This window comes from Globicephala melas, chromosome 1, assembly GCF_963455315.2.
Source record: "Globicephala melas chromosome 1, mGloMel1.2, whole genome shotgun sequence".
In the NCBI taxonomy this organism is placed as follows: Eukaryota; Metazoa; Chordata; class Mammalia; order Artiodactyla; family Delphinidae; genus Globicephala; species Globicephala melas.
The window spans coordinates 161,311,277-161,338,556 of NC_083314.1; the positions used below are offsets into that span (position 1 = coordinate 161,311,277).

Consider the following 27,280-nt stretch of genomic DNA (forward strand, 5'->3'; position numbering starts at 1 on the left):
TTCATGTCCTTCTCTCCCCTTGACTCAAACTTTCAATACTTATAAAATACAGAGATTATAGGGATGAGACTGATTGTGTCCTCGGGACCGGGTTCACTTTGCTGAATTTGATGGGAGGGCTTTGAGTAGCAGATTGAAAAAGTAATACCTAATACAGAAAAGGGGAAGGTGGGTAGAGCCAGGCAGAGGAAAGAGACACTCAGCGGAAGGAATCACCAATCCCTTTGTTTTGTGTTTTTATTTTTTTCTTTTGCAAACATGATTTTATTATTATTTTTCACCTTAGCTTCATTATAATTAATAAGTCAAATATTAGACTTTAATTTCAATATAATACCAAACATCACTATAAATGTTATAAAGGCACTTAAATGTTTGTCCATATTCATTTCTACCTTCTTTACACTTTTATATATTAAAAAGTGTTTCAATGAGCCTATATCATTTTTGCCGTCAGAAAAATTAAATATTGCTTTCATTTTGAAAAACTATCACCCCCAAACCTTTTACTCTAATACAATTTTTATTTCGGGGCTCCTGTCCAGTCTTTACCCATATATGAGTAAATATTTAATAGCTCTAATCCAAAGCATGCATATAATTTTATGAGGTACAGTTTTACTTTAAAATGTTTAACATTCTTCTTTCTACAGGGTCATATTTATCACTTTAATGATTGTGTTCAAACCGCACCCCATTAAAGGCTATAATTTACCTCGCATTATTGGGCTGGCATGTAGGTTGTGCACAGTTTTTCCTCTGTAATAAAATTATGTCCCTGTAAACATCTTTGTCCACGTGGCTCTTTTTCTTTTGAATTAATTCCTAGAGATTACTGAGTCAGAATATTTGTAGAGTGTTGTGGCTGCTGGTAAGAATGCATACACTCCCTTCCAAAAGGATTATATCAGCTTTACTGTGTAACTGGCCATAAATACACATGAGTTTTCATGAAGCCTCAACAGTATGGGTTGTGTATTTTTATTTTTTTTCTAGTGAAACGGGCTGTGTTTTCATATCAATCCTGTTTTCTCTCATACGCACCCCCTGAGCACACAGCTCTGCCGTCTTGGTGGCGTTCTCATACAATCATACAATCATAAAAGCTCTGATTCGATATTGATAGCTGTCCTTTGGCATACTTGTTGCAATTTGTTTTCATTCTGTTAGTTTTCTTTTTAATTTTGGTTTAGTGTTTGTTTTTCCATTTATAGCACTTTGCTATGCCTCAGCCTTGTTCCAGGGTCTGTTAGTTACTGGCATGGAAAGGGTTGAAAATAAAGATTTCAGAAGATCCTTGGAATGCATGCAGGGCCTCAAGATAAGGCGCTGTCACCTCTCTCCCCCAGTTTCTTCCAAAGCTCTGGGCTCTGAAAGATGGTGCCTACCTAGCGCCTCCTTAGCATAGTTTTGTAGCTTCGAGGCTGGCAGAATCCCCAGGGGCACGCCTATCATTTCCCCACTAAAAATGTTTAAAAGATAGAAATGGACTTGGAATATCTCCACCCTGGTTACCACCCAGGGGACCACCACCAGCTAAAAGGAGCCAGGCACTGGGACTATATTTAAGCTTGAATGGTGGGTTTTTTTTCCCCAACGCAAGGGACCGAGAAGCATGCAGACCCTGCCTGGGGTGGGTTCACCGAAACGGAGAGAGGGCCAGGAGAAGACCAGCTCCACCTTGTCTGTGATTTGCCAGCGGGGCCCTTCCCAACACCACGCGTGGCATGGAACCCAGCATGTCTCCCACCTAGAGCTCAGAGCCCAGCCAGTCTAGCCCAACCCTCGTGTCATCCTTTCTCTCTATTGCTCTTAGACTAAGAAATGCTCCCCTGCCAGCCCTCAGTGGCCCAGGCACAATACCAGGGATGCTCACTGACCTCCACGGCTCTTCTCTTGCAGTTTCCTGCTTCTTCAACTTCACCAGCCCCTCTGGGGTCGTCCTGTCACCTAACTACCCGGAAGACTACGGCAACCACCTCCACTGCGTCTGGCTTATCCTCGCGCGGCCCGAGAGCCGCATCCACCTGGCCTTCAATGACATTGATGTGGAGCCTCAGTTTGACTTCCTGGTCATCAAGGATGGGGCCACGGCTGAGGCCCCAGTCCTGGGCACCTTCTCGGGAAACCAACTCCCTTCCTCCATCACAAGCAGTGGCCACGTGGCCCGTCTTGAGTTCCAGACCGACCACTCCACGGGGAAGAGGGGCTTCAACATCACCTTTACTAGTGAGTCCACCCTGTGTCCTCAGCTGAGCGTCCCTCTGGGGATGTCCAGTGGAGGGGGCTCCAGCAGAGGATTGTTGATGTGGGTGGACCAGTTCCAAAAGCCTTGCGAGGCTGCAGAGCCAGGCATGGGGCTCCAGCATGAAGGGAAAAGCGGAAAGAGTTCTTTTCTGTGGCGTCACTCGCTTTTGAGCATTTATTTCCTATGGATGTGCCATGTAATGTGAAAGGAGCCTGGAGCCTCACTTCTCCCTCCCACCCTCCCCCTCCTAGAAGGCCCAGCTAGAACCAGGAAGGGCCCGAGGGAGAGCAAGCCTTCCCCATCCTCTTCTAGCTACCGACGCCTCTCTGATGTGCTCCCCCAAGTCCTTGGACGCCTACTCACTGCCAACGTCATGTATTCCCCGTGGGGCTGCTCACACTTTGCCAGTTCCCACTCCCGTAGGCAAACCAGAAACAGAAATCGAGAGCAGTGTTTCTGTTTGGCTCTGAGACTCATTAGAGCCAACTCTTGGGGCATTTCCTCATGGCCCCTCTCAGGCCCACAGTCCCAAAGTCGTCACCTCCAGTTTTAGCCCTTGGGCCCTTCTCTAGAAGCAGACTGAAGCTCAGCAGTGATTACTGTCGTTTCTGTGTCTCGGCGGTTGGGCGGGGCAGAAGCTTGGAGAGTAGAAACTGCAAGCGGCAAAGGTAGCGAGAGGTGCTGTTCAGGGCGGAACCAGCTACAGACCCGGTGAACTTGGCCAATGGCAAATCTTCAGAGCCGGCCGAGGCTAGGCCCGTCTGAGCAGATTAACCAGATCCTTTTCCAGAGGCTGTTTGTGAAATGCAAGTCCCCGGTTCAAGCTCCGCCCCACGAACACAGCGCATACGCAGCGCTTGTCCCTCCCGCACTTTCTGATAGAACTGATCTCCGCCCAGCCCCCCTCCCACCCTTGGCAGAGACGTCTTGCTTCCTTGGCCCATCTGTCCCCAGGGTCTAGTCGAGCTGAAGACAATAAGTGCCAAACAGGGGTCATTGGGGACCCCAGATTCCAAGCTAAAGCCCTTGGAACACCAACACCTTCTTTGGGAGGCCGGACTTGATAGAAGCAATCCATCTTCCCAGGGATGCCTCCTCCCGGGCACTCCTCTTCCCATCATCTGTGGGCAGGAGGAAGCAGAGCCCAGTTCTGTCTTCCCTGATCTTCCTAGTCTAGCACTGCAGCACTGACTTTTAGTTTATCTGTCCTCATCCCTACTTTCCCATGAGGTCATGAGCTCTGGAAGGATGGGGGTATGTATTACTTACCTTTCTATGCCCTCTGCCCAGTTCAGGGTCTGGTACATGGTGAGGATCCGTAAATATTTATTGAATGCAAAGACCCATGAATGCCTAATGCTCTTTCTTCCTCCTGGTGGAAAGAGAAGGCTGAGAGCTGTCCCAGGGAAGCCCACTGATCCAGGATGGGGGAGGGCCGAGGGCTCTACGGGTTCAAAGCAGGTGTGGATACACCGATGGAGGACCTGGGTCAGAACCAAATAACTCATAGTCTCCGAGGAAAACCATAGCCTAGTAGGTCCCCACTTTCCAGGAGAGGAGCAAATGCCAAATCCTCAGGAGGAAGAGGCAGAAAGAGGCAAACCCGACCTGATGAGCAAGCTCTTACCCAGCATCCCTCTCGAAGGTTCCTCCACCACTGTAAAAATGCTACACATCCAATACGCCAGTAATCAGAAACCAGGGGCAGGCCAAGGAAGAAATGCTGACTACCACCCTAGATCCCCCCACCCAGAGATGATCCTTGCCAATATTTGGTGAACACTATTACAGACGTTACAGGTAATTTTCTGTGCATTAATACAGATAGAGTGGGATGGATAGGTAGCAATAACTTTTAAAAATCTGAGCCCCATCCTAGACCTGATGAATCAAAATCTCTAAGGAGTGAGGCCCTAGAATCGACATTTTTTACAGGCTTCTGGGGTGATTCTGATGTAGCTAGTGAACCACAGTCCACGGGCAGGTGTTTGGGAACTAGCGTAGTCTCCCCCGCAGGATGTGCATCTCCTCAGTCACGTCCCAACTGACGATTGTCTGGGAAGAGCTGGAATTTGCCCAATGTCAGGGAGCTCGCATCCCCCCGCCCCCAAGACAGCTCTCTCCACAGTTAGAGAACACTCGGGGCTTCCCCTCACGATGACCTGAAATCTGTGTCCCTGTAACAAGGCTCAGGGATCCTGTTTCCACCTCCAGAGCTCCTTGGAGGAAACCTTCCATGTGAGTATTTTGGACAAAGATGAGAGTAGCTGCTGTTTACTCAGCACCTACTGTGGGGGCATCCTGCGGGCATCACTGCCAACCCCGCAACAGAAACTTCCTAAGCTAAGGTCTGTCCCCTTTCACCTGCCAGAAAACAGATTGAAAAGGTGCACAGGTAGAACTGGGCAGTGTTTAAATCCTTGACTTAGAGCATTTGCTTCAAGGTATTGGAAATAGCTGCATATCCCTGCTCAGTGTGTACACGTGTGTGTGTGTGTGTGTGTGTGTGTGTGTGTCTGTGTGACTGACAGGGTTTTGAATAGACAAACGCCTGGACTTATGGGCCCCAAGTGCCACTTTTCTTCCCACCCCGTGTTTCTAAATGTGAGGGCAAGCTCATGGTCATAAGTTCCTAATGAGGAAAGGTTGGGAGACTGATGTCTGGGCTGACTTAAGATTGCCTTTCAGAGGGAAGGGGGTCGGGGCTCAGCTGGGATCATTCAGACCGTCTCTGTGTCAGATGCTCCCTCAGCCCAGCTTCAGTAGGAAGGATCACCAGGTTTGCTTCCAGCAAGATGACCTGACAGCCTCCAGGGCTGCTTCTGTTTCTGACTGTGCAAGTGTTTCGGTCACTAGGGAATCTCAGAGGCCTCTGAAGTGGCCCATGCCCTTGCAGCCGTGGAGCCTGGTCTCCACTGGGAAGCCACCGTCCTTAAAACAGCAGGGATGCAAATAGGGCGCGGCCTCAGACTCGAGTGTGAGAACTGGGCACCCCTGTTGGAGGAAGGTTGGGAACAGGAAGAAGGAAGGGAGCACAGACTTAAGGGGCACTGACCATCCGTCAGGCGCTTACCAAGCATTCACCACTTGCAAATTCAAATCACCTTTCATGTTATTCCTATCTCGGAACGGCCCATTTTATAGATTAGGAAACAAAGGCTCAGCAAGATTACATAGGTTGCCCAGAACCATGTAACTAATAAGAGGCAGAGCTTGATTAAACCCACAAGTGTTCTGACTCTTTCCTCCCGCCCCCCACCCCCCCCCCACCATGGTATTAGCAATTGTCTGGGCAGAGTGAGAGGCAGCCTGACAAGGGGCGAGGAAATGAAGGGAATGGCTTCAGACAGGGTTAATTCCAGGGCACCTACTTTATGGTGCTTGGTATCTATTAGTGTCACAGGATTTAGAGCCCGGTTTTCCTGCAGCATAAATGATCCCATAGCTATCTGAAGGTGGGGACGCATGGAATGGATTTGACATTAAGGACACAGATCTGCTCCTTAACCACGTTGAGCGTCAGTTTCCTCATTTGTAAACTGGGGTAATAATACCTACGTCACAGAATCATTATTTGGTGTAAATGAGCCAGCAGGAGAAACAGCCCGCTGCCTGATCTATAAATATGCTTTAGAATGAAGTTGGATTAGGTGCTCAGGAAGGCAAGAGATAAGTTTAACAAGTACCTGCTTTGTGCCCAGTGTGGTTCTAGGATATGTAGCTCTCCCCGCAGCATGCCAGGCTCTTGGGGAAGTGGGGGAGGTCTAGGATAGACCATGATAATGAAGCTTATTTTCTTTGGGGGTCCATCTGCACGCCAGCTCTGTCTAATCCCATCCTTGACCCGTATCCACACAGCTTTTCGACACAATGAGTGTCCAGATCCGGGCGTTCCAGTAAACGGCAAACGGTTTGGTGACAGCCTCCAGCTGGGAAGCTCCATCTCCTTCCTCTGCGATGAAGGCTTCCTCGGGACTCAGGGTTCAGAGACCATCACCTGCATCCTGAAGGAGGGCAGCGTGGTCTGGAACAGTGCCGTGCTGCGGTGTGAAGGTGCGTGCCTGCCGGGCCAGGGGCCGAGGCTGTCAGCCAGAGAGGCCGAGGAGGGGGACCGAGTGGCCCAAACCCCAGTCGTCCTCTTCTCCCAGGACATGGGACCACCCTCTCACCATCACGCCGGAATGGCCGGGGCTTTATAGAACCACAATGCACAGAAATTTGAATTATAACCAGAGATTAAACAGGAGAAACGCTGGTTCTAGACTGTCAGGCATCAAAAACACTCTTCTTTCAACTGGGAACGCTCTCAGTATCACAGCCATTAGGAGCCCCGCTCCCAGCTCCTGCACAGGGGAGCTCCATCAGCCTGAAGCGGTGTTGGCAGAGCTGTGAGTCTGCGTGTCTTTCAAGCTGCCTGCCACTCTTTCCTTCTCCACATGCTAATTTACCCCGATTCCCTGGGACATCTCCCAGGCTTGGCCTTGGTGTCCCTGTTAAATGCTGCCTTGATAATCCTTGCAGTGAATCTCCAGGAGACCAGGGGCAGACCAGCCAGAAAAAAGACACAGCTTGAAGCAAGCACAGGGGTTGTTATGGTGTCTCCTCGGTCCTGCCTTGCCACGTAGACAGGTTTTGACTCAGTTTCAGAGGCTAGCCATCTGGTCCCCCCAACTGCAGGCATGGAAAACACAAATTAAGCTTCTTAAGGGCAGGAATTATGTAAAACTTGTGCACCAAGCACAATGCCTGGCACAGAACAGGCCCTCGATAAATACTTGTGAATAATGGGTGGAAAGTGAGTCTCCCACAGACCCCTTGAAGGCAGTGACAGTGGAGGCAAGGGCTGCAGTTCCCTGCTTCTGGGACCCAGAAAGCGCCTTCCTCTTACCTCGCGTGATGGACAGAGGGTAGCGACCTAAGGGACCTCTCCATACGCAGTCCCCAGACCCAAATCCAAGCACCCCGGCCAGCAAGGGGGAAGGACAGGAGAGCAGAGCAGCGAGGGGGGCGTGCCTCAGGGCGACTGCTGCCCCAGAGCTGACAGGCAGGGGGAGCGGGGAGGAGAGACCACCAAGGGCACAGGGTCCAAGGCAGAGAGGGTGGCGTCAAGGTGGGCCGTCGAGTCAGAGGGACCTGGGCTGGAATCCTGGCGAGTCGCCTTTTCCCCTCTGAGCCTCTGGTTTGTTTGTTTTTCTTCAGCTAAAAAACAAGCGGGGAGATGATAATAAGATGCACATGTAAAGGGCACTGCCTGGCAGAGAGTGAGTTCCTAGCGTAAGTGTTAGCCATGCTCTTGCTGGTGTGTAAGCTCCGTGAGGTTAGGGAGTCTTCCTTGGGCTCGTACCCCCACAGCTGGCATATTGCTTGATGCCTGCTAGATGCTCAGTCAGTACTGGTTGATCAATCACTGAATGAAGAATGAATGAATGAATGAATGAATGAATGACTTTTTAACTAGGTTAGAGCCTCCCTCATGGCCTCCAGAGCCCTGACTCTCACCAGACTGCGTTTTGTCTCCTCCCTGAAACTTACCCGCTGAGTCGCCGGGGCCAAGTGACTTGATTTCTCTGTGCCTCAGCTGCCCCATCTGTAAAGTGCAGTTCGTAATGGGAGCCCCCTCACAGGGTGGTTGGGAGCAAGCCCCGCTCCTGGAGCGGCGCCTGGCAGAGGGGCAGCGCTCACTCAGTGTTGGCTGCGAGCATGATATTCACCTGATTTTAACCATTCCTGACACCATCAGATGCATATTGGTCCACTTCGGGGGATCATGTGGTGGGTTCATCCTTCCAGGTGCCTGCTCCAGTCGTGACACAAACAGGCGTCTTCCTGCCCTCCACGGTCACACAACCACGTCCACACAACCTCCCCTGCTGTTTTTACCCAGCAGAGCGAGCACTTTTGGAAACAGCATAAGCTTTGGTGTCAGGGAACCGTGAAACTCCTATCTCTGCCCCCTCCCAGTTGTGGACCCGATGGGTTGGGTAGCTCCCTTGTCGACAGCAGGGGCATAACCACTCGTGTCTGATGGGGTTGTTTGGGGGTGAGGCAGAGCCCAGGGTCTGGGGGCTTGTCGGTCAGTGGTCTCACCTTTCCTACAAGCTGGGCCCCCCATTCTCCCTCATGCTCGTCAACCTCCTCTGACTTCTTTGGTTTTCCTCGTGGTCCGTCTCATCCAGGACATCTTCCCTGCTGTCTCCCACTCACCTGATCTCTCCTTCCTCCTGGATCCCTTGCTCTATGGGCCACCGCTGGACCACCCTATCAGATATTTGGTCTCACCATGGCTACATTTTTCTTTACCAGGTCCACGATTCTTGGCCCTATCTCCCAACCAAGACTATAGGACTTCCGGGGGCAGAAGCCCAGACCACAGTGCGCCTGAGCCTGCGGGGGCTCAGTCCCAGTGCAGGTGACCCCCCTGAGAGGGATCACGACTTGGTAACTACAGAACCCTCCTCCACTTTTCTGAATCAGGTGCTCCTACACCATAGTTCTGCCGGTGCAGTGAACCACTCCAGACCATGAGTGAATGTGCAAGAGAACTCGACCTTCATTAAAGGACCTTAAAGCGGTTCACTGCTTCGTAGGCTGAGTCTTAATTTTGAAATTAGAGCTGTCTCATTCGTTCTGTCCCTGGAGGGGAAAATGCTTAGGTTGGGGGACAGTGGACAACCAGAACTAAGGGGGCAGCCTGTTGGAGAGATGCTGACTTGGCACAAAGGGAGTCTGCTCAGTCTTCTTAGAATGATGGGCATTTGATACCAACCTGGTTTCCGGAGACCTGGGGAGCAGCAGGTTAGAGAGCCAGAGGGAGAGCCGGACGCCACCTAGGGTGGCCAGTTCTGGACTTGAAACCGTAGAGCAGACAGGGTAAGAAGCTCCTGGCATCTGGCCCCTCCTTGGCCCCTTTCCCTCCTGGGTTGAGCCTTGGAAGAACCCTGCTTTGTAATCAGCATCTTTGTCTTTCCATTTTTTCTAGTTTTGTTTTTGATTAAGTATCCCCACCTTGTGGACAATTAAATGTGGAAGCTAATGGTCTTTTAAAAAGTCTTTTAATATATGCTAAAAGCCTCTTAGCTTTTGAGAGGCTATAAGAGGACAAGGGAGAAAATGGCTTCTTCTCCTAAATTTAGAAAGAAGGATGATCATCTAGCTGATCTAAAGCAGAAGTCGGCAAACTTTTTCTTAAAGGGCTAGCTAGGAAGTGCTTTCAGCTTTGAGGGCCCTAAGATCTCCCCTCAACTCTGCCATCGTTATGCAAAAACAGCTTTGACCAAACAGAAATGAATGGGTCAGATTTGGCCCCCGGGCTGTAGTTTGCTGTCCCCTGATCTACAGAACAGAGGACATAAGAGATCCATATGTTTAAAATCAGAAATTTCCTAAGAAAGACTTCCAAGTAGTGAAACAGCTACAAAGGAACGCATGGTTCTCACCCCCGCGTTCATCTCTTCCTTGTCTCTTTTAAGGAAGAACGAACTAATTATACATCACTATGGTAGGTGGTTTACAGGTGTCACCTCATTTCAGCCAGGTACCAGTCTAGGTAGCAGGTGTTGTTATTGTCCCATGAAAGCACAGAGAAGCTAAGTCACTTGCCCAGGGTCCTCCCAGCTTGTAAGTGACAGAACCAGAATCCAAACCCAGGCTCTTGGCTACCCCGTTACTGTATTTTTCTTGAATTATATCACTAGAGAGAATATAATTTCAAACATATTTGTAAAAGACTTAAAAGCATCCACAAATAGGATGACAAGCAGGTTTTCTACTTTCCATATCCCAGTAGAGAATTAAAACGAAAGGAAACATGTTGCCTGTCACAAAAGACAAAGGAAACAGGACACCACGTGGAAGCATCAGAAATGGACAGCATAAAACAAAATGACAGCAGTAAGACAAACGTATCAGTTATGATAATAAAGGTAATTACATTCCCTATTAGAAGACAAAGACTCTCAAACTGGGTTTAAAAAAATATGCTGTTTAAAAGAAATACATGGGAAAAAAGGAGATAAATTATCTACAGTGAGTATGTATTTTCATTTTTAAAGTCATACTTGGTAGTTGTAAAAAACGTAAGCAATGCACAAGTGCAATAAAGCTGAAGTGGAAATATTCATTTCCTAATCCCACTCCCCAGAGAAAAATGGCGTAACGCTTTGGTGTGGACACGTCCACATTTTGTTCTCTCTGTATGTAAAATAAATGTGTTATTTTTATAATTTTTTAAAAAGTCTTCCAAAAAAGAAAGGTCAGTTCTCCCCACTCCCACAAAGAGGAGTCTAAGTGATGGTGGTAGCTCATTTAGGCCTCTGAGGAAGAAGGGTAGTTACTGAGTTTCTAACATTATTTCATTTAATCTTCTTGTCACTCTTGTGAGAAAGATGATTATGCTCTATGCATGAGAAATCTGCAAACCAGCAAGGTGAATTGACTTGCCTGCGATTACCCAGCTAGTAATAATTGAGCACTTACTATGTGCTAAATACTAGGCCAACTGCTTTACATGCAGTGTCGTATTACATCTTCATGATGACCCTACAGGGAAGGTACTGTTATGATCCTCACTTCACAGATAAGGAAACTGAAGCACAGAGTGGTTAAGTAACTTGACCAAGATCACACAGCTAAGTGAACGGGAGAGTCCGGATTCAAATCCAGATATTTTGATACCAAACGATCACTTTGAACCACCAAATGCGGTCTGACTCCAAAGTTCATTCTCCTTTTGCTCTACCACAGAATGGTGGAGGATAGGTGGTGAAGGGTATGGGGGGGCGGGGGGCGGTAGTGGGGAGGCAGCGCTGGAGGGAGTCAAGGGAAAAGCTTCCACTGCTTCTAGATATTCACACTGAGACCCCTTTGAGGGCAGTAGTTGGGGTGGGGGGGTGGGGGTGGGGGTGGGAGGGGGTGCATTCCCACGTCCACCCGTAGTGGTTAGAAATGGAGGCTCTGGAGCCAGACTGCCTAGGTTTAAATCCTGGCCCTGCTGCTTCCCTGCTGTGTGTTTCTGGACCAGTTACCTAAGCCCTCTGTACCCGTTTCCTCAACTAGGAAATGAGGCTAACGCCAGTACCCACCTTAAAGTTTGCTTTGAGGGTGAACATACAGGAAAAGCAGAAGCACACCTCAATTAGCATGCGGCCTGTGAGGGCTCAGGGAGCATGAGTTCCTGGCATCACTCTATCCCATCACCACCCCCAAGTGCCCTTTGCCTCGTACGACTGTAGCATCCAAGGTCAGGAGAGGTGGATCCTCCCTCACAGGGGACACCAGCCCATCAGAAGCCCAGCGCATTAGCCATCTCGTGCTGCCATAACAGCATATCACAAACTGGGTGACATAAACAACAGAAATGTGTTTTCTCATGGTTCTGAATGCTGGAGGTCCAAGATCAAGGAGCCGGCAGGGTTGCTTTCTCCCGACACCTCTCTCCTTAGCTAGCAGATGGCCATCTTCTTGCTGTGTCCTCACATGGCCTTTTTCTCTGTGTATGTGCACTCCTGATGTTTCTTCTTCTTGTAAGGACACCGGTTCTTTTGGATTAGATCCCACCCTTATGCCCTCATTTCACTGTCGTTATGTCCTTAAAGGCCCATCTCCAAAGCCAGTCACATGGGAGTTAAGGTTTCAACCTATGAATCTGAGGGGGCACACAATGCAGTATTTCATCCCTTCCACAAACTATTTATTGAGCACCTACTCTGTGCCAGGCACTGGGATAAGGCACTGGGTACCTCTTTTGTCTTATTGCTGAATTCTTCTCTCTGTTCAAGGCAGGACCCTCTCCTCTTTTTTTGTCTTTTCCGTGTGTGTGTGTGTGTGTGTGTGTGTGTGTGTGTGTGTGTATCTCTGTGTATATCCTTCTTTTCACCCTAACAATTTTAATGGAAAATTTCAGAGAGAATAGTATAGCGAACCCCATGTACCCATCACCTGGCTTCAACAATTATAAACTCATGGCCTATTTCATTTCATTCATACCCTCTGCATTACCAGTATCTCCCACCATTACCCTGCTCTGAGATTATTGTGAAGCAAATTTCAGGCATAATATTTCATGCACAACATTTTAGTGTATATTTCTAATGGATGAAAAGAAACTCCTTAAAACAGAACCACCATGCTATTATCTTAAAATTATGAAAATAATTACTTAATACAACCAAGTTTCCATGATTATCTATCTAACCCTTTCTTTCATAGTAGTTTTTAAGAAGTCAGAGCCCTAGTGAGGCTGTATGTCTCAAGTCCTTTTTAATCTGTGGGTGTCTTCCCACCCTCTTGAGATATTTTTGTTGAGGAAGCCAGGTTGTTTATCCTGAGGAGTCTCCTGCAGTCTGAATTTTGGCGATTACATCCCTAGGAGGTTGTTTAACATGATCCTCTCTCTCTTATATTTCCTTTAATTGGCAGTAAGGTCCAGAAGCCTAATCAGATTCAGGTTCTGGTGTTTGGCCAGAATATTTTATAGGCAGGGCTCTATGCCTCTGTCAGATGCATGTAATGTCTAGTTGTTTCTCTTTGGGTGATGTTAGGAGCCATCAGTGATCATAGCCTAGAGATTACAAAATGGTAACGTTCCATCTCTTCTTTTACAAGCTGGAATACTTACGGAAAACTTGCCCTGATCAACTATTTGGTTACCCTGTGGTATAGCTCATACAGGAAAGACAGGAGAAATACTTAATTATTTTCCTTTATTTACCAGTTTTCGTATGAATGGGTTGACTCTAACGTCTTCCAAAGTTGAACATTTTTTTAATATCATTACAATCCAAAGGACTGAAACATATTTTATGCATTTAAATCCATTGCAGTTATTACTGTAGTCAACGCTCAAATCGTCCCATTGGCCGGCGGGAGCCTTTTGAAATTGGCCCAACCTCATCTTGTACATTTTCTGTCCCTGACCTAAAATCAGCTGTTTCTCCAAGGAGTCCTGGTTCCTTTTAGTGAGAAATAATATTCGGAATCTGGGCACTGGCTCTGCTTATTACTATTGAGTAGGTCCTCATTTCTAAGCCTTTACAATGAACGGAGCTAAGAAATACTTTTTGAAAGATAAAATGCATCATGGGTTCATTTCATTTCCAATGTAGGAACATTTTTTCTTTTGCACTGAACTTCCTTGATGTCGTATCTGTATCTTCTTTCACTCTTGCTGGTAATCCAGGTTCTCAACGCCAACATAATTTCCCATATTCCTTAATATACACCCAGGAGTCTCAAATTGTAATACCAATACTACCAACAGCAATACGATTACTGAAAATCGTTTGTGTGTTTTTCCTTTCAATTCTTCTTGTCTGTACATCCTACTAGGGATGGACTATCAAATTGCTGTGTTTTAAAATCTCTTTAGTGTCTTCATGTGTGTTTATGCTACCAGCTGATACAGTATTATATTCATTTATTTTACACTGCTTTTAAGATTTGAGAAATTGCTTATCAAATTTAAATCTTTTTTCATTTTGTAAAATATTTACATAGTTCCAAAGCTAAACCTCTAAAAGAGGGTATATTCTGAGAAAGTCTAACTTCTATCTCTATCCTCTCTACCCTGGCCCCTCCCCCCATCCATAGGTAATCTTTTGCATTTTGAGTTTGCCCTTTCATTGATTGTTAATATGAGAAAATATGTGTGTGTCTCCCACCCTTTTCTTAGAGAAATGGAATCATTACCCTTGCTTTTGCTGCTGTATCTTGCTTTTATTCACTTAATAAAATATTCTGGGGACCACTCCATGACATTATATAGAACGTTCCTTATTCTTGTTTTATAGCTGCATAAATAGTCCCTGTTGTTGATTACCCCAATTCATTTAGTCAGCTCCCTATTGCTGAGCATTCTGGCTGTTTCCATTCTTTGGCTGTTATAAATAGTACTGCGTTATGTAGCCTGGTACATATATATGTCTTTGCATATTTTTGCCAGTGTATCTTTGGGATAGAGTTCTAGAAGTAGAGTTGCTGGGTGAGGGAATAAATGCCTATGAATTTTGCTGGATGCTACCAAATTTCCCTGTGTAGGGTTTGTGCTCTTCTGCATGTCCAGCAGGAAAGTACTAGAATTCCTGCTTTCCCTCGGCTTCACGAGTCATCAGACTTTTTGCATTTTTCCCTACCTGATGGATGAGAAATAATTTCTCAGTAGAGTTTTGATTTGTATTTATTTTCTCAGTAAGAGGGAGGTTGAGCATCGTCTCAAATGTTAAAGAGACACTGCACTTAGGAATCCTCCCCTCCTTCTGCCTGCCTGGAAACCACCACCCTGGGATATGAAGATTAACTAGAGAGAGTGAAGGATTGAATGAATGGAGAGGTTGTTTCCCAATCACCTGAGCAGAGAAGAGAGGAACTAGCCATAGTGATAAAACGATACAGCAGAGAAAGAAAACAAAATGGTGGCCACCAGAGGAAAGATTTGAGTTTCCTTCTCTGGAAAGTTTAGATAGGGCTTTGTTGATGTATATGACTGAATAGAGAGTAGCCTTGTCAGGCAACAGTGACTCTGTGATCTATGGCTTCCTGCAAAGTGAGTGACAACTTCACAGTCCAGCAACCAAAGAGGCTGAGCCTGTGCTGAATGGGAGCCACGAGAGAGTCCCACTCTCTTCTGAGGCTCTGCGCCTGCCTGGGGACCCAGGCACATCGCAGCAGGCATGCCCCTCCCTACCTCCAAGGTCTCACAAGTCCATTGGAAGAGTAGAGCAAAGTATTAGTAGTTTCAGTGCCATGGATGGATGGGTTTTGAAAACAGGTTACTCAGGAGATAACAATACCTATAGGCGATTTATGCTTTCAATGTTTGATAGAGGTGTTATGTAATCTCTCAGTTTCTCCAAGCCTCAACTTACTGAAAATGGGATAATAATCCCCGCCTATAAAATCAGGATAATAATGGTTGTATACCTTTTAATGTTGCTGTTGTCACAAGGATAATCCACGTTAAGCCCAGCACATAGTAAACTCACTAGCAGTGAGTTCGCACCTGTCAGCTGTGGTGGTCGTGCTATTATGTGCTGCAGGGGGATTTGGAGACAGAGGTCTTGAGGTTAAAGCTCTGCTCTAACTTTATTAGCTCTTGATCTAGTCTATCAGCCTACTTAGCCTCAGTTTTCTCCTCTGTAAAATGGGGATAACTTCATAAATGTGGTGCACATTTAAATGAGATAACACGTGGGATGGATTGGGTGGGATGGACTGGAAGACTGGGATTGACGTATGTACACTACTGTGTATGAAGTAGATGGCTGGTGAGGGCCTACTGTATAGCACAGGGGGAAAAAAAGAAGGTACAGTCTGTTTGCAGGACAAATATTAAGTTAACCTTAAAAATGCATTGCACCATATATTAGGTGCAGACAAATACTGTTTGATTCCACTTATACGAAGTACCTAGAATAGTCAAAGTCATAGGGACAGAAAATAACTTGGTAGATGCCAGGGGCGGGAGGGTGGGGGGCGTGGGGAGGAGGAATGGGGGGTTAGTGTTTCATGGGGACACAGTTTCAGTTTAGGAAGTTGAAAAATTCAGGAGATGGACGATGGTGAGAGTTGCACAACAGTGTGAATATACTTAGTGCCACTGAACTGAACAGTTAAATATGGTTAAAATAGTATGGTTTATATTGTGTGACTTCTACCACAATAAAAAAAATTTTTTTAATGAGATAACACGTGTAAAGCAGGTGGCATCGTAAGTCATCGGTATGAGTTGTCTACTATTAACATCATTATTATTCTTTTGTCTTCTTTGTTAAACTTTCTAATAGAATTTACTATTAAGAATGCTTGACAATTATTTTAGATATTTTCAGGAAGCTTCCAGAATTGAGAGAGGAAAGGTGTCGTACATTTGGCTGTGTTTTATGAGACTGATTCCTTGGGGAAATTTGCCAAAATTTTGCAGAGATAGGAGTGTTGGGAGCTCCTCGTCCCCTTGCCTTTCCAGTCTTGTTCAGCGCATCTTGGGTATCTGGTGACACCGCAGTAAGGGGATCCCCAGGAAGCAGGGATGCTGCTTAGGGTACGATCTCTGGTTTGATGCTATCTTCCTAGGTCTGAATCCAAGTTCTACCACTTGCTAACCCTAGTTAGCAAGGGCTAGTTACTGATTCTCCATAAGGCTCCACTTTCTTAGCTGTAAAATGGAGTAAATAATAGCACCCTCCTCACAGGGTGTGTGTTTTGTGAGATCAAACATGATAGACACATGAAGCTCAGCGTGTGACGGGAGCGGGCTCTCAGTCCATGGCCGTGGTGGTGACAGCGGCAGCGGCTTTGGTGCTCGTGGTGAGGGGAGGGAGGTGCCTTCTCAGGGTGGGTGAGGTTAGACTAACAAACAACCCCAGAATCTCAGTGGCTTAAACACAGGACTTTCGCTCTCACACAGACTACTCAGGCTACATGTGTAACCTGGGTCACGGGGCTCTTCTCCTCGGGGTCACTTAGAGGCCCAGGCTGATGGTACTTCCTTCTAGACTCTCACAGTCACAAGCTGCAGGTCCCACGCTGGCTCTTCACGTGCCCATGTGGATGGGACACGCATCACTTCCCCCCTCAATGGATTGGTCAAGGTAGTCACGTGGCCTTGCCTACATGGACACAAAAGGGTGGACGATGAGATCCAGCCACGTGGGCTGCAGGCAGAGCACTGGAGCAGCTCTAATGACCACCACAGGGCCAAGGGACTGGCTGCGGGAAGGGGCAGGAGTGATGGGAAAGATGGGAGAGAATGGAATGGGAAACTGAGGGATGGGAACATGGTCAGAGAGAGGCCAAAGGACTGAGCTAACAGGGTTTGCAAGCTCAGAGCCAGCGTGAGGGGTGCCTGAACCCTGGGGGTCTTGTGGCTTTACCTGCCGTGACTACGCTCATCCTTCCATCCACTCATTTATTCATTCAAGCAGTGGTCACTGAGGGACACCCGTGTGCCAAGCACTAGGCTAAGGGCTGGGGGTTCCGAGTTACATAAGACAAATTATACGGCCCCTGCGCTCAGGGAGCTCGCAGCGGAGTGGGCTGTGGGCTCCTGGGCCACAGCACTGGGTGCCAGCTGTGCCAGGGTGGGCCGGGCTTATGCCTCTGCCAGAGGCCTGATGATTGAGTCAGGAGCAAAGAGAGAACCAGCGTGACACAAATATTAGTTGTGCTTCAACACCACTAGAATGGCAAAGGACTTTGTTTAAAGGATTCTTTTCATTCCTCCCCTCTGGCCCTTCATAAAACTCCAAGTGATAGAACTGGACATATCCGTAAAGGACCCAAAAGACAGAGCTCACCGTTTATACAGTTTATGTAATTCTCCATAAAAACAAAAACAGTACTTGCTGGCAGACACGTTTTATAGAGAGATTTTTTTGTTTGTTTATCTGTCCCCCCAAGAAGCCTGCTTCTCTCCCTTCTGTCCCCCCAGCTCCCTGCGGCAGTCATCTGACTTCGCCCAGCGGCACCATCCTGTCTCCGGGCTGGCCTGGCTTCTACAAGGATGCCCTGAGCTGTGCCTGGGTGATTGAAGCCCAGCCAGGCTACCCCATCAAAATCACCTTCGACAGGTGCTTGTAACCACAACCTGGGGGTGGGGCTGAGGAGTGATATCTCTGCGGTGGTGTGGGAGGGAAGCTGGGGTGGGTGACGGACCAGCGCCGATGCTGGAATGTCAACAAGGTCAGAGAACACTCGAGTGGCTGCCCTGGGTGGGGTGGGGACAGGCTGCACTGGCTTTGCCCTTGGCCTTGGTTCCATCTCAGTAGCGGGGTCTGTGATGTTTAGGGGACTGTTAGTATCTGAGGAGCATTTCCAGTGTGGGAAGGCGGTCTTCCTCACCTCTGACCCGAATCGTGCTCATATGCCCCACTTCTAACTCCCACCCTGGCTGTGCCCCTCGGGTGGGGGAAGTAGCCACCCAAGTATGAACACAGACTTCTTCTAGATGAAGCGTTCGTGGCGTAGAATAGCTGTTGCAAACTTTTCTGTGAAGGGCCAGGTAGTAAATACTTTAGGTTTCATGGGACACTTGCTGATATCTGTTGCATAGTCTTTGCTTTAAAAAAAAAAAAAATACTGCTTTATAAAGGTAAAAACCATTCTTAGCCCTTAGGCCATCCAAGAACAGACTCTAGACCAGAACTGGCCCTGGGGCTGTAGTTTACTGACCCCTGGCCTAGAACATTCTGACCCCCATGAGGCTAGTCACTGTGCCTCTAGGTCTGAAGATGGGTCACAGCCCAGGCCACAGAGAGGACTGGGAAAGCCGCATCCAACCACAGGAGGAGGAGGGTTCAACACAGGAGGGAAGGTCCTCCCACATCTCCAGTAAACGTGTGCAGATTATACTAAAATCTCCCAGCCTGCCAAAATCCACTTGTTCTGAACCCCAGGTCAGGCAGGGCCTTTTGTCATTTGCAAATTAATGAAGTTTCTCAAGACGTCTTCACTTCCATCTTCGGCAGATTTAAAACTGAGGTCAACTATGACACTCTGGAAGTGCGAGATGGACGGACGTACTCGGCGCCCTTGATCGGAGTTTACCACGGGACCCAGGTCCCCCAGTTCCTCATCAGCACCAGCAACTACCTCTACCTCCTCTTCTCTACCGACAAGAGTCACTCGGACATCGGCTTCCAGCTCCGCTATGAGAGTGAGTGTCGGGGCGTCAGTGACAGGGTCGGCGTGTGGGGAAAGGACCAAGGGCTGAGCTCCACCAGGAGGCCCCACTCGGCCACGTCGCCGTGGCGTTCTCAGTTAGGCTGTGCCCCTCGGGAGGTGCTGCCTGTTCTCAGCATCTCTCAGAGCTCAACTTTAGAAAGAATGGAAGGTCCCCCTCTGTGTGCAGATGACTGGGCGCCACCATGTGGGGCACTCTGGGGACAGATGGTGACGTTGGAGTGAGATGCCATCTCCCGCTCCCTCACCCTCTCTCATCACCTGCATTCATCGCTGGTGCCTCGATTGAAAGAGCTTGTTGATTCAGTTCTTTGCAGACCACTCTAGTAACTTAGGGCCGAGAGCACCATGAGAAGAGGGTCGTTTTCTTACCCGTGTTCGTATCCATAACCCTTAGCATGGCATCTAAGCCATAGGGGGCACCTCACTGATGGTTACTGAATGAATGATGAACGAACAAATGATGAAGACAGGTTGTTCTCCCTGACAGATGGGTCTTCAGATACCCTCAGCAGATACTGACAGCCACATTTGAGGAGGGGGCAGATGACAACTCCAGCCTTCTCTCTATCAGGGCTCTCTCCCCCCTCCCTTTGTGAGTCAGCTGGGGGCCCTCTATGCTCACAGTGAGCTGTTCCAGCTGTGGGCTCTCTATTCCAGCTATAACACTGCAGTCAGACCACTGTCTGGATCCAGGGATCCCCGTCAATGGGCAGCGTCATGGGAATGACTTCTACGTGGGCGCCCTGGTGACCTTCAGCTGTGACTCGGGCTACACACTAAGCGACGGGGAGCCCCTGGAGTGTGAGCCCAACTTCCAGTGGAGCCGGGCCCTGCCCAGCTGTGAAGGTGAGACATACCAGCAGGGGGCGCTAAAGTAGAGGACTCCTTTCCTGCCCTGAAAATACAGGCACTGACCCCCTGACCCTGTCAGTGAGGGTTGGAGGTTTGGACGAGATGGGGGCTGGGATCCCAGGGGGACTGTGAGGGAAGCTCCCTGGGCCACTCCAGTCTTTCAGTGCCCACTTCCCTCCTCTCCAGCTCTCTGTGGTGGCTTCATTCAAGGCTCCAGTGGGACCATCTTGTCACCGGGGTTCCCTGATTTCTACCCCAACAACTTGAACTGCACCTGGATTATCGAAACATCACATGGCAAGGGTAAGTGTTTAGGCCCATGGCAGCTATGGGGATGCAACGTGGTCAGGGCCCCAAGGTCCCCAGGTCAAGATGACCTCAATGGGGATCTCCCTCTCTAGTGACCTCTGGGCTTAGTCTGAATTTTTCTCACCAACCAGAAAACTCCCAGAACATTCCTATCTCTTTGAATCACAGAACTCATTCAACAAATATTTTTCAAACCTAAAATCTCCATTCTAGAAGAGATCTTAGAGATTACCAGCTCTCAAACCTACTTAATTTGGTCGGGAATCTTCTCCAAATCACTCTGCACAAGACGGCAGCACACCTTCTGTCTAAACACCCCCCGTGGTGGAGAGGTGACCAACCCACTCAACAAAGGGGCACCTATTCTCATTTTCTGCTAGGTCTGACCCCTCCTAATAACCTGAGACTGAGTTCCTTGTACTGAGTCCTGGAGGAACATAGGCTGCCTCTGCTCCCTGTTCGTCACATCCAGCCTTCAGATATCGTACGTGGCAATCCTCTTCTCACAGCACTCACACTGTTCCTCAGAGGAGTGTTTTCATATTCCTCACCAGGCTGGACCCTTGCCCTACCTTCCCTGGCATAAATGACCTTTGGGAGTCCCAAGTTCAAAGTAAGGGCGCTGACTACAAATAAACATTAACTAATATACTCTTTCACTCCACAAATATTGATTGAACTCCACCTATGCGGCAGACCCTGAGGCTGGGAATACACAGTAACCAGGCAGAGATGGCTTCTACCCTCAGAAGCTTGCTCCAAAGTTCATCTAGAGTCAAGGTTCTTAAAGCAGTTTGGCAAATACTCTAATGTTAGACCCCTACACTAGAGGCTTAGATTTTCTATGTTGGTGGTGGAAACCAGGCAACTATGTTTTTAGAACACTTCACTAGTAACTGTGATGCGTGCCTTTAAATAAGAACCTCTGATCTAGAAGAATGAACGTGTTAGAAAAGCCAAGAAAAACTTTAAAGGGAAGAGTAACCCTTCCAGATATTGAAATGTTATTATGGGATAATATAATTTTAATGATGTGGTATGAGTATAGGAGTGGACACACAAATCAGTGGGGGAAAATAAAGGTCCAGAAATAGGTTCCCCTGTGTGTGTGTGTGTGTGTGTGTGTGTGTGTGTGTGAGAGAGAGAGAGAGAGAGAGAGAGAGAGAGAGAAAGTGTGTGTGTATATGTGTGTGCGAGAGAGAGACAGTCTTTAGTATATGATTAAAGTGTCATTTCCAATCCATTAAAGAGAGGATGGATTATTTAATAAATGATTTTAAAACAGTGGGCTTAACCATTTGGGAAAAAGAAAAAACCAAATCATACCTCACGCATTTATCCACAAATTCTAGTACTAGAAGGATATGAAAGTCTAACCTCAGGTGGGACTTACTTAAAGAGTAACACCAAAAGTAGAATCCATAAAGGCAAAGACTGTTAGATTTGATTAAATAATACTTTGAATGGATTATGGGTTTTTTAAATAAATATATAAATATTCAAAATATTCAAGTAAAATATTCAAATAGTTAATGGACAAAAATATTTGCAACCTATGTAATCATCTAAGGACCAAGAACCTGATGCATAAAAAGCTCTTAAAATTTTTTTAGAAAAATATGCCTGGTCTACAGGGCTATAAAGTAAGCAAAACTATAAACACTTTGTAATAGAGGAAATACAAATGAAAAGACCTCGACCGCCCCTAACAATTTTAAAAATGCATATTCACCCAGTAAATGAAATGCCATTTCCCTTTTCAAGTCAGCAGAGAACATCACAACAGTGTAACAGTGTGGGGGACAGTGTAGAGACACGAATACTATTCTTCCGTGCTGCCATTGTGTGAAACTGCTCAAACTTTCCAGAGGATGATTCAACAATGAATCAAAAGTCTTAAGAATATACGTGCCTCCGGTACTTTCCTGGTGGTGCAGTGGTTAAGAATCCGCCTGCCAATGCTTGATCCCTGGTCCAGGAATATCCCACATGCTGTGGGGCAACTAAGCCCATGCACCACAACTACTGAGCTTGTGTTCTAGAACCCGCGAGCCACAACTACTGAAGCCCGTGCTCCTAGAGCCCGTGCTCCACAACAAGAGAAGCCACCGCAATGAGAAGTCCGCGTACCGCAACGAAGAGGAGCCCCCGCTCGCCGCAACTAGACAAAGCCCGCACACAGCAACGAAGACCCAACACAGCCAAAAATAAATTAATTAATTAAAAAACAAAAAAAAGAATATATGTGCCTCTGGACCCAGCAGTTCTACTTCTTGGAATTTATCTGAAGAAAATAAATAAACTGTACATCAAGATTTAGCTACAAGGTTGTCCCCTAAAACACTTTATTAATTGAAAAACTAGTAACTATTCCCATGTCCATCGATCAGGAAATGTTAACTAAACGTATGGTATAGCCAAATAACGAAATATTCAATATTACCATGCAGCTACTGAAAGGAGTAATGTGAAAGAATATTTAAAGCCCTACACAGATGGTTGCAATACACTGTTGACTAAAAAAGAAGTTTGCCAAAGTAATATATTCAGTTTATAAAAATTAAGCAAGGAGGCTTCCCTGGTGGCGCAGTGGTTAAGAATCCGCCTGCCAGTGCAGGGGACACAGGTTCAAGCCCTGGTCCAGGAAGATCCCACATGCCGCGGAGCAACTAAGCCCGTGCGCTATAACTACTGAGCCTGTGCTCTAGATCCCACAAGCCACAACTACTGAGCCCGTATGCCACAACTACTGAAGCCCTCGTGCCTAGAGCCCATGCTCAGCAACAAGAGAAGCCACCGCAATGAGAAGCCCGCACACCGCAACAAAGAGTAGCACCCACTCGCCACAACTAGAGAAAGCCCGCGTGCAGCAATGAAGACCCAATACAGCCAAAAATAAATTAATTAATTAATTAAATTTATTTATTAAAAAATTAAGCAAGGATATGTGCATAGAAAACAGTCTGAAGAGCTATGCCCCCAAAGGTTAATACTAGTTGTCTCTTATTTTCATCTTTTGACTTTTTCCTAATTTTGAGCACTAAATATGTATTCCATGTAAAGTATACTATTTGTATAAAAAAAGAAAATTTGAAAGAAAAGTCACTTATAATCCCACCTCATGTATTTAAGCACTGTCACTCTTGCCTTTAATAGGCCTGGTATTTAGCCGGGATTAGGACAGCCTCGGGCAAGACAGGACTCTCCGGAAGTCAGGGCAATGCGGGGCTGGCCCCTTTTTCCCACAGTATTGTTCCCGAGGAGAGGAGGGACGGAGGCAGTGTCCTTGTTCATCCTGCAGAGCTGTTTCCACCAAGCCTGGTCCAGATTTGGCCATTGCCAGGGCCAGAAGCGACTCCGTGGCATCAGGAGGGAAAGAAAGGCAGCCCCCTGTGACCCCTAGAGTAACGACCCCCCATAGTCATGATTCTCTCTGCATCTGACGTCTGTAATTATAGGGGTGTATGTTCCTCTTTGCCTTTCTACCAGTGTCTTTCCTTAGAAGTCAATGCAGTTCAACAAATTTTTAACAAATGCTTATCTGATACTTGGGCTTGCTGTAGGTGCTAGGCAAACACAGGGGAACAGACCCTCTGGCGCTGCCTGCCTTGTAGTCTAGTGGTAGAGATCCAGCCTAAAGAGACCTCGCAATGTACCATGGTCAATTCTGGGATAGAGCAGACACAGGTGGGGAGTTGAGACTTAGGCCAGTCTTCAAGGATGAACAGGAATTAGCCAGGATGAGAGGTGTTCCAGGCAGAGAATCAAGAGGTCACTGATGTATAACCAGGTCACTTCTTCCTTAGAACCATTGAAAGGCTTCACCAGACCCTAAGCATTGAGCCCCAAATTGTAAACCAGCTAGCATGGCCTTGTAGCCCTGGCTTATTACCTTTCTCAGCCTCCTTCTGAGCCCTCTAAGCACTAAGTCCTAGTTGCACTGAACTTCTTTCAGTTCCTAGAACTTCTTAGGCTTTCGTTGTCCTCTAGGGCTTTGCACAATGGGACAATTTTCTTCTCCTGGAACACTTCCTGTCCCTGCATCGCCTCCACCATTCCCCTTGCCTGGCCAGCTGCTCATCCTTCTGAATTCACTTCCTCTACCGAACCTTCCCATCCCCCTGCCCCCAGCGCTGGGTCTGGGTGGGGCCCCCCTCCACAGGCTCCTGTGTGACCCTGTACCTTCCCAATCCCAGACTTCTCCCCACTGTATGGAACTTCGCATCCTCGTCATCTGTCCCCCGGACCAACTCCAAGCTCTTTCAGAGAAATGTCTGCCTTGCTTCCTGCAGTTTCCTCAGCTGCTGGCTTCATGCCTGGCACATAAGAAACTCCAGAAATGTCTATATGAATTGAATTAAAGTGAACTCACACCCTTCTCCAGAGGGCACCCCTCAGGCTCTGCTTGTAACAGTATCTCGGGTTAACAGACCTATGGAGGCTGCTGACTCCGATTGCTCCCTACCAGGTAGAAGTCCAGCTGGGAAAACTGAAAACGCTGTGAAATTCAGAATTGTTCAACTTACCACATGCCCAGCCCAAGGGAGCAGCCATTTCAGGAGTCCAGATAACATGCCGTTGCTAAGACCCCAGGCCTGACATCTTTTAACCCACAAGGCTGTCTGGGAGTTAGATGAGCTGAGTACTAAGAACGCCTACTGTGTGCCAGGCACTGTGCGGTGGGCTTTGCATGTGCTGCCCCAGGTGTTCCTCTCCCCAAGGATTAAATGTCACCTAAAGGCGCAGAACAGCTTTGGCCCAGACACTTTCGCTGGTAGACGGGCTTTTGACCCAGGTCTACCTCCCTCCAAATCCCCTCCTTTCCCATGGCCCTGCTCTCTCCGCTCCAGTGTGGTGTTAATGTGCTTTGCACGACTCTGCATGGTTCACTCCAGCGGAGTCTTCGCTTGTGTGTGCATCTGTCACACCAAATCTGGATTCAAGCTCCAACACAGGGCCTCTCTATTTCTGTGACAATGTCTTCATTTTCACACAATGGCCAAAAGAGCCCCAAGCAATCAGCATAGCTGGGAAACCCAGGAGTTTCACCTCGGTTGTTTACTCATCCTTAGAAGCCAAATGTTTATTCCTTTGGAGGGGCTGTATTTGCATTCTGGAAAAACAGAGTAAAGGCACAGTGCTTAATTCACCTTCGTTTCCGCCTGTTACTGTGTCTGACTCATCCTCCACCCAACCCTGTGTTCCAGCGAGGAGGGAAAGACATCTATTCCACCAAGCCTCTTTCCAAGCTCTGCAGACTGAGAACAGTTTTCTCAGTTGCACACGTGTTTATGTGTCGGCAGTACAGGATATGTACGGGCATACATGCCCGTGGGGTTCCAAGCATGCTTACACCCCTCGTGTCACAGACTGTGACCCCTGTGAAGCCTTCCCAACCCCGGAGGCGTAGTTGCGCACTCTCCCTCTGTGTCCCCACTCTGTATTCTCACTGCTCATGTGCCTGTCTCCTCCTCTAGACTGGGAGATCTTTCTCGGTGCTTAGCACAGGCCTGGCACTTAGTAGGCGCTCAGGGTCTATGTCTTTGAGTAAATAGATAAATGGATGCATGTCAGCTGCCCGGGCACAGGGCATTCACAAGCTGCTTCCCTGGTCCCACCTCTACTGGGTTCTGTTACCCCGACCCCCACCTGTATAATCCCAAATACTCCAGATCACCAGTTTCTATCAACAGAGAGGCAAAAAACCCAAAAACATCTAAAATGCTTAAGCATTAAGACCTTGGATCTAACCATCGTTTATCAAAAACGTGTCAGTAATTAGAGAAGTATTCCTCACACTTGTATGTGCCTACAGATCTCTTGGGGGATCTTGTTAGCATGCAGATTCTGATTCAGGAGGTCTGTGGTGGAGGCCAAGATTCTGCATTTCCAACAAGCTTCCAGACAATGCCCCAGATGCTGAGGTCCGTGGACTTTGAACAGCACTTGGGTGCAGCATTCCTCGCCTACCCAAGTTCCTGCCCTGGTACATCCATGGCATGTATTCCCATGGGCACACTCACCCGTGGGTGGACATGCATTACACATCTGCCCACACAAGCACAACTGCCATCTGGACAAGTTCAAGAGTTGCCCTGGGTGTTAAGATCCTGCTGCTCCATAACTTACCCCTGAACCCTGCGGCCACCTGGCCCCTCCTACCACGGGCTCTCTTTCCATAGTGAGAGAAGATGCCTCATGGGGTGGTTTATTGCACAGCCTCCGCCACCAGATTGTCTCAGTTCAGATCTCAGCTCTCCCACCTACTAGCTGGAACTTGTAGAACTTGTAAATGTTTCCGTATCTTCCCTTCTGATTGATAGGGGCCAACTAAAGAGCAACTCAGGACAGTGACACCCATACTTAGTGCTGAATGTTATTGTCTTTATTGAGTGCTCTTAGCCCCTCCCCCTCAGTGGAGGTCCCCTCCCTTTTTCCCATCTCAGATGGGATGGCTGCCTGTCCCCTCCCCCACCAGTCCCCCTCCTCCCTGTCTTCTGTTTGACGCCCCTCCTACCCCAGGCTTCCAATCTGCCCCTCCTCTGATGGGCACCCTTCCCTGCTCTGGTCCTCTTCATGCTTGTGGATTCAGGTAACAGGTGTCCCAGATCTACTGCTGTAGTCTGACCTTGGTCCTGAACTGTAAGTCTGTACTTCCAGTTCCCACTAGCTCATGCTGCTTGAATGTCAAACATGCAGGGTGTTCAAAGACAAGGCCATTACCCTTCTACCACCTACTCCTCTTCTTCCTATGTTTCCAACCCCGGGTCACAAAAGACATCACTGTCCTTCAGGTCTAGATCTTCCCCGTCATCTGGGGAGATCTTCAAGATGGCAGAGGAGTAAGACTTGGAGATCACCTTCTGCTCCACAAATACATCAGAAATACATCTACATATGGAACAACTCCTACAGAACACCTACTGAACACTGGCAGAAGACCTCAGGCTTCCCAAAAGGCAAGAAACTGCCCACGTACCTGGCTGTGTGGCTGACAGGGTCTTGGTGCTCCGGCCAGGTGTCAGACCTGTGCCTCTGAGATGGGAGAGCTGAGTTTAGGACATTGGTCCACCAGAGACCTCCTGGCTCCACGTAATATCAAACAGCAAAAGCTCTCCCAGAGATCTCCATTTCAACACTAAGACCCAGCTCCATTCAAAAATCAGCAAGCTAGAGTGCTGGACACCCTATGCCAAA

At 47.8% G+C, this 27,280-nt stretch overlaps 1 protein-coding gene across 6 annotated transcripts in view; it reads left to right on the forward strand.

The window, feature by feature from the left end:
- The window catches only part of CSMD2 (CUB and Sushi multiple domains 2), a 671,005-nt gene that overhangs the window by 412,887 nt on the left and 230,838 nt on the right, over positions 1 to 27,280 (forward strand). For all 6 annotated transcript variants that reach the window (XM_060308114.1, XM_030870139.2, XM_060308126.1 and 3 more), the window contains 6 exons: positions 1,903 to 2,229; positions 6,107 to 6,301; positions 17,670 to 17,808; positions 18,706 to 18,893; positions 19,580 to 19,768; positions 19,961 to 20,077. In XM_060308114.1, the coding sequence (XP_060164097.1) occupies positions 1,903 to 2,229; positions 6,107 to 6,301; positions 17,670 to 17,808; positions 18,706 to 18,893; positions 19,580 to 19,768; positions 19,961 to 20,077 (1,155 nt within the window). The remainder of the gene's footprint in view (positions 1 to 1,902; positions 2,230 to 6,106; positions 6,302 to 17,669; positions 17,809 to 18,705; positions 18,894 to 19,579; positions 19,769 to 19,960; positions 20,078 to 27,280) is intronic.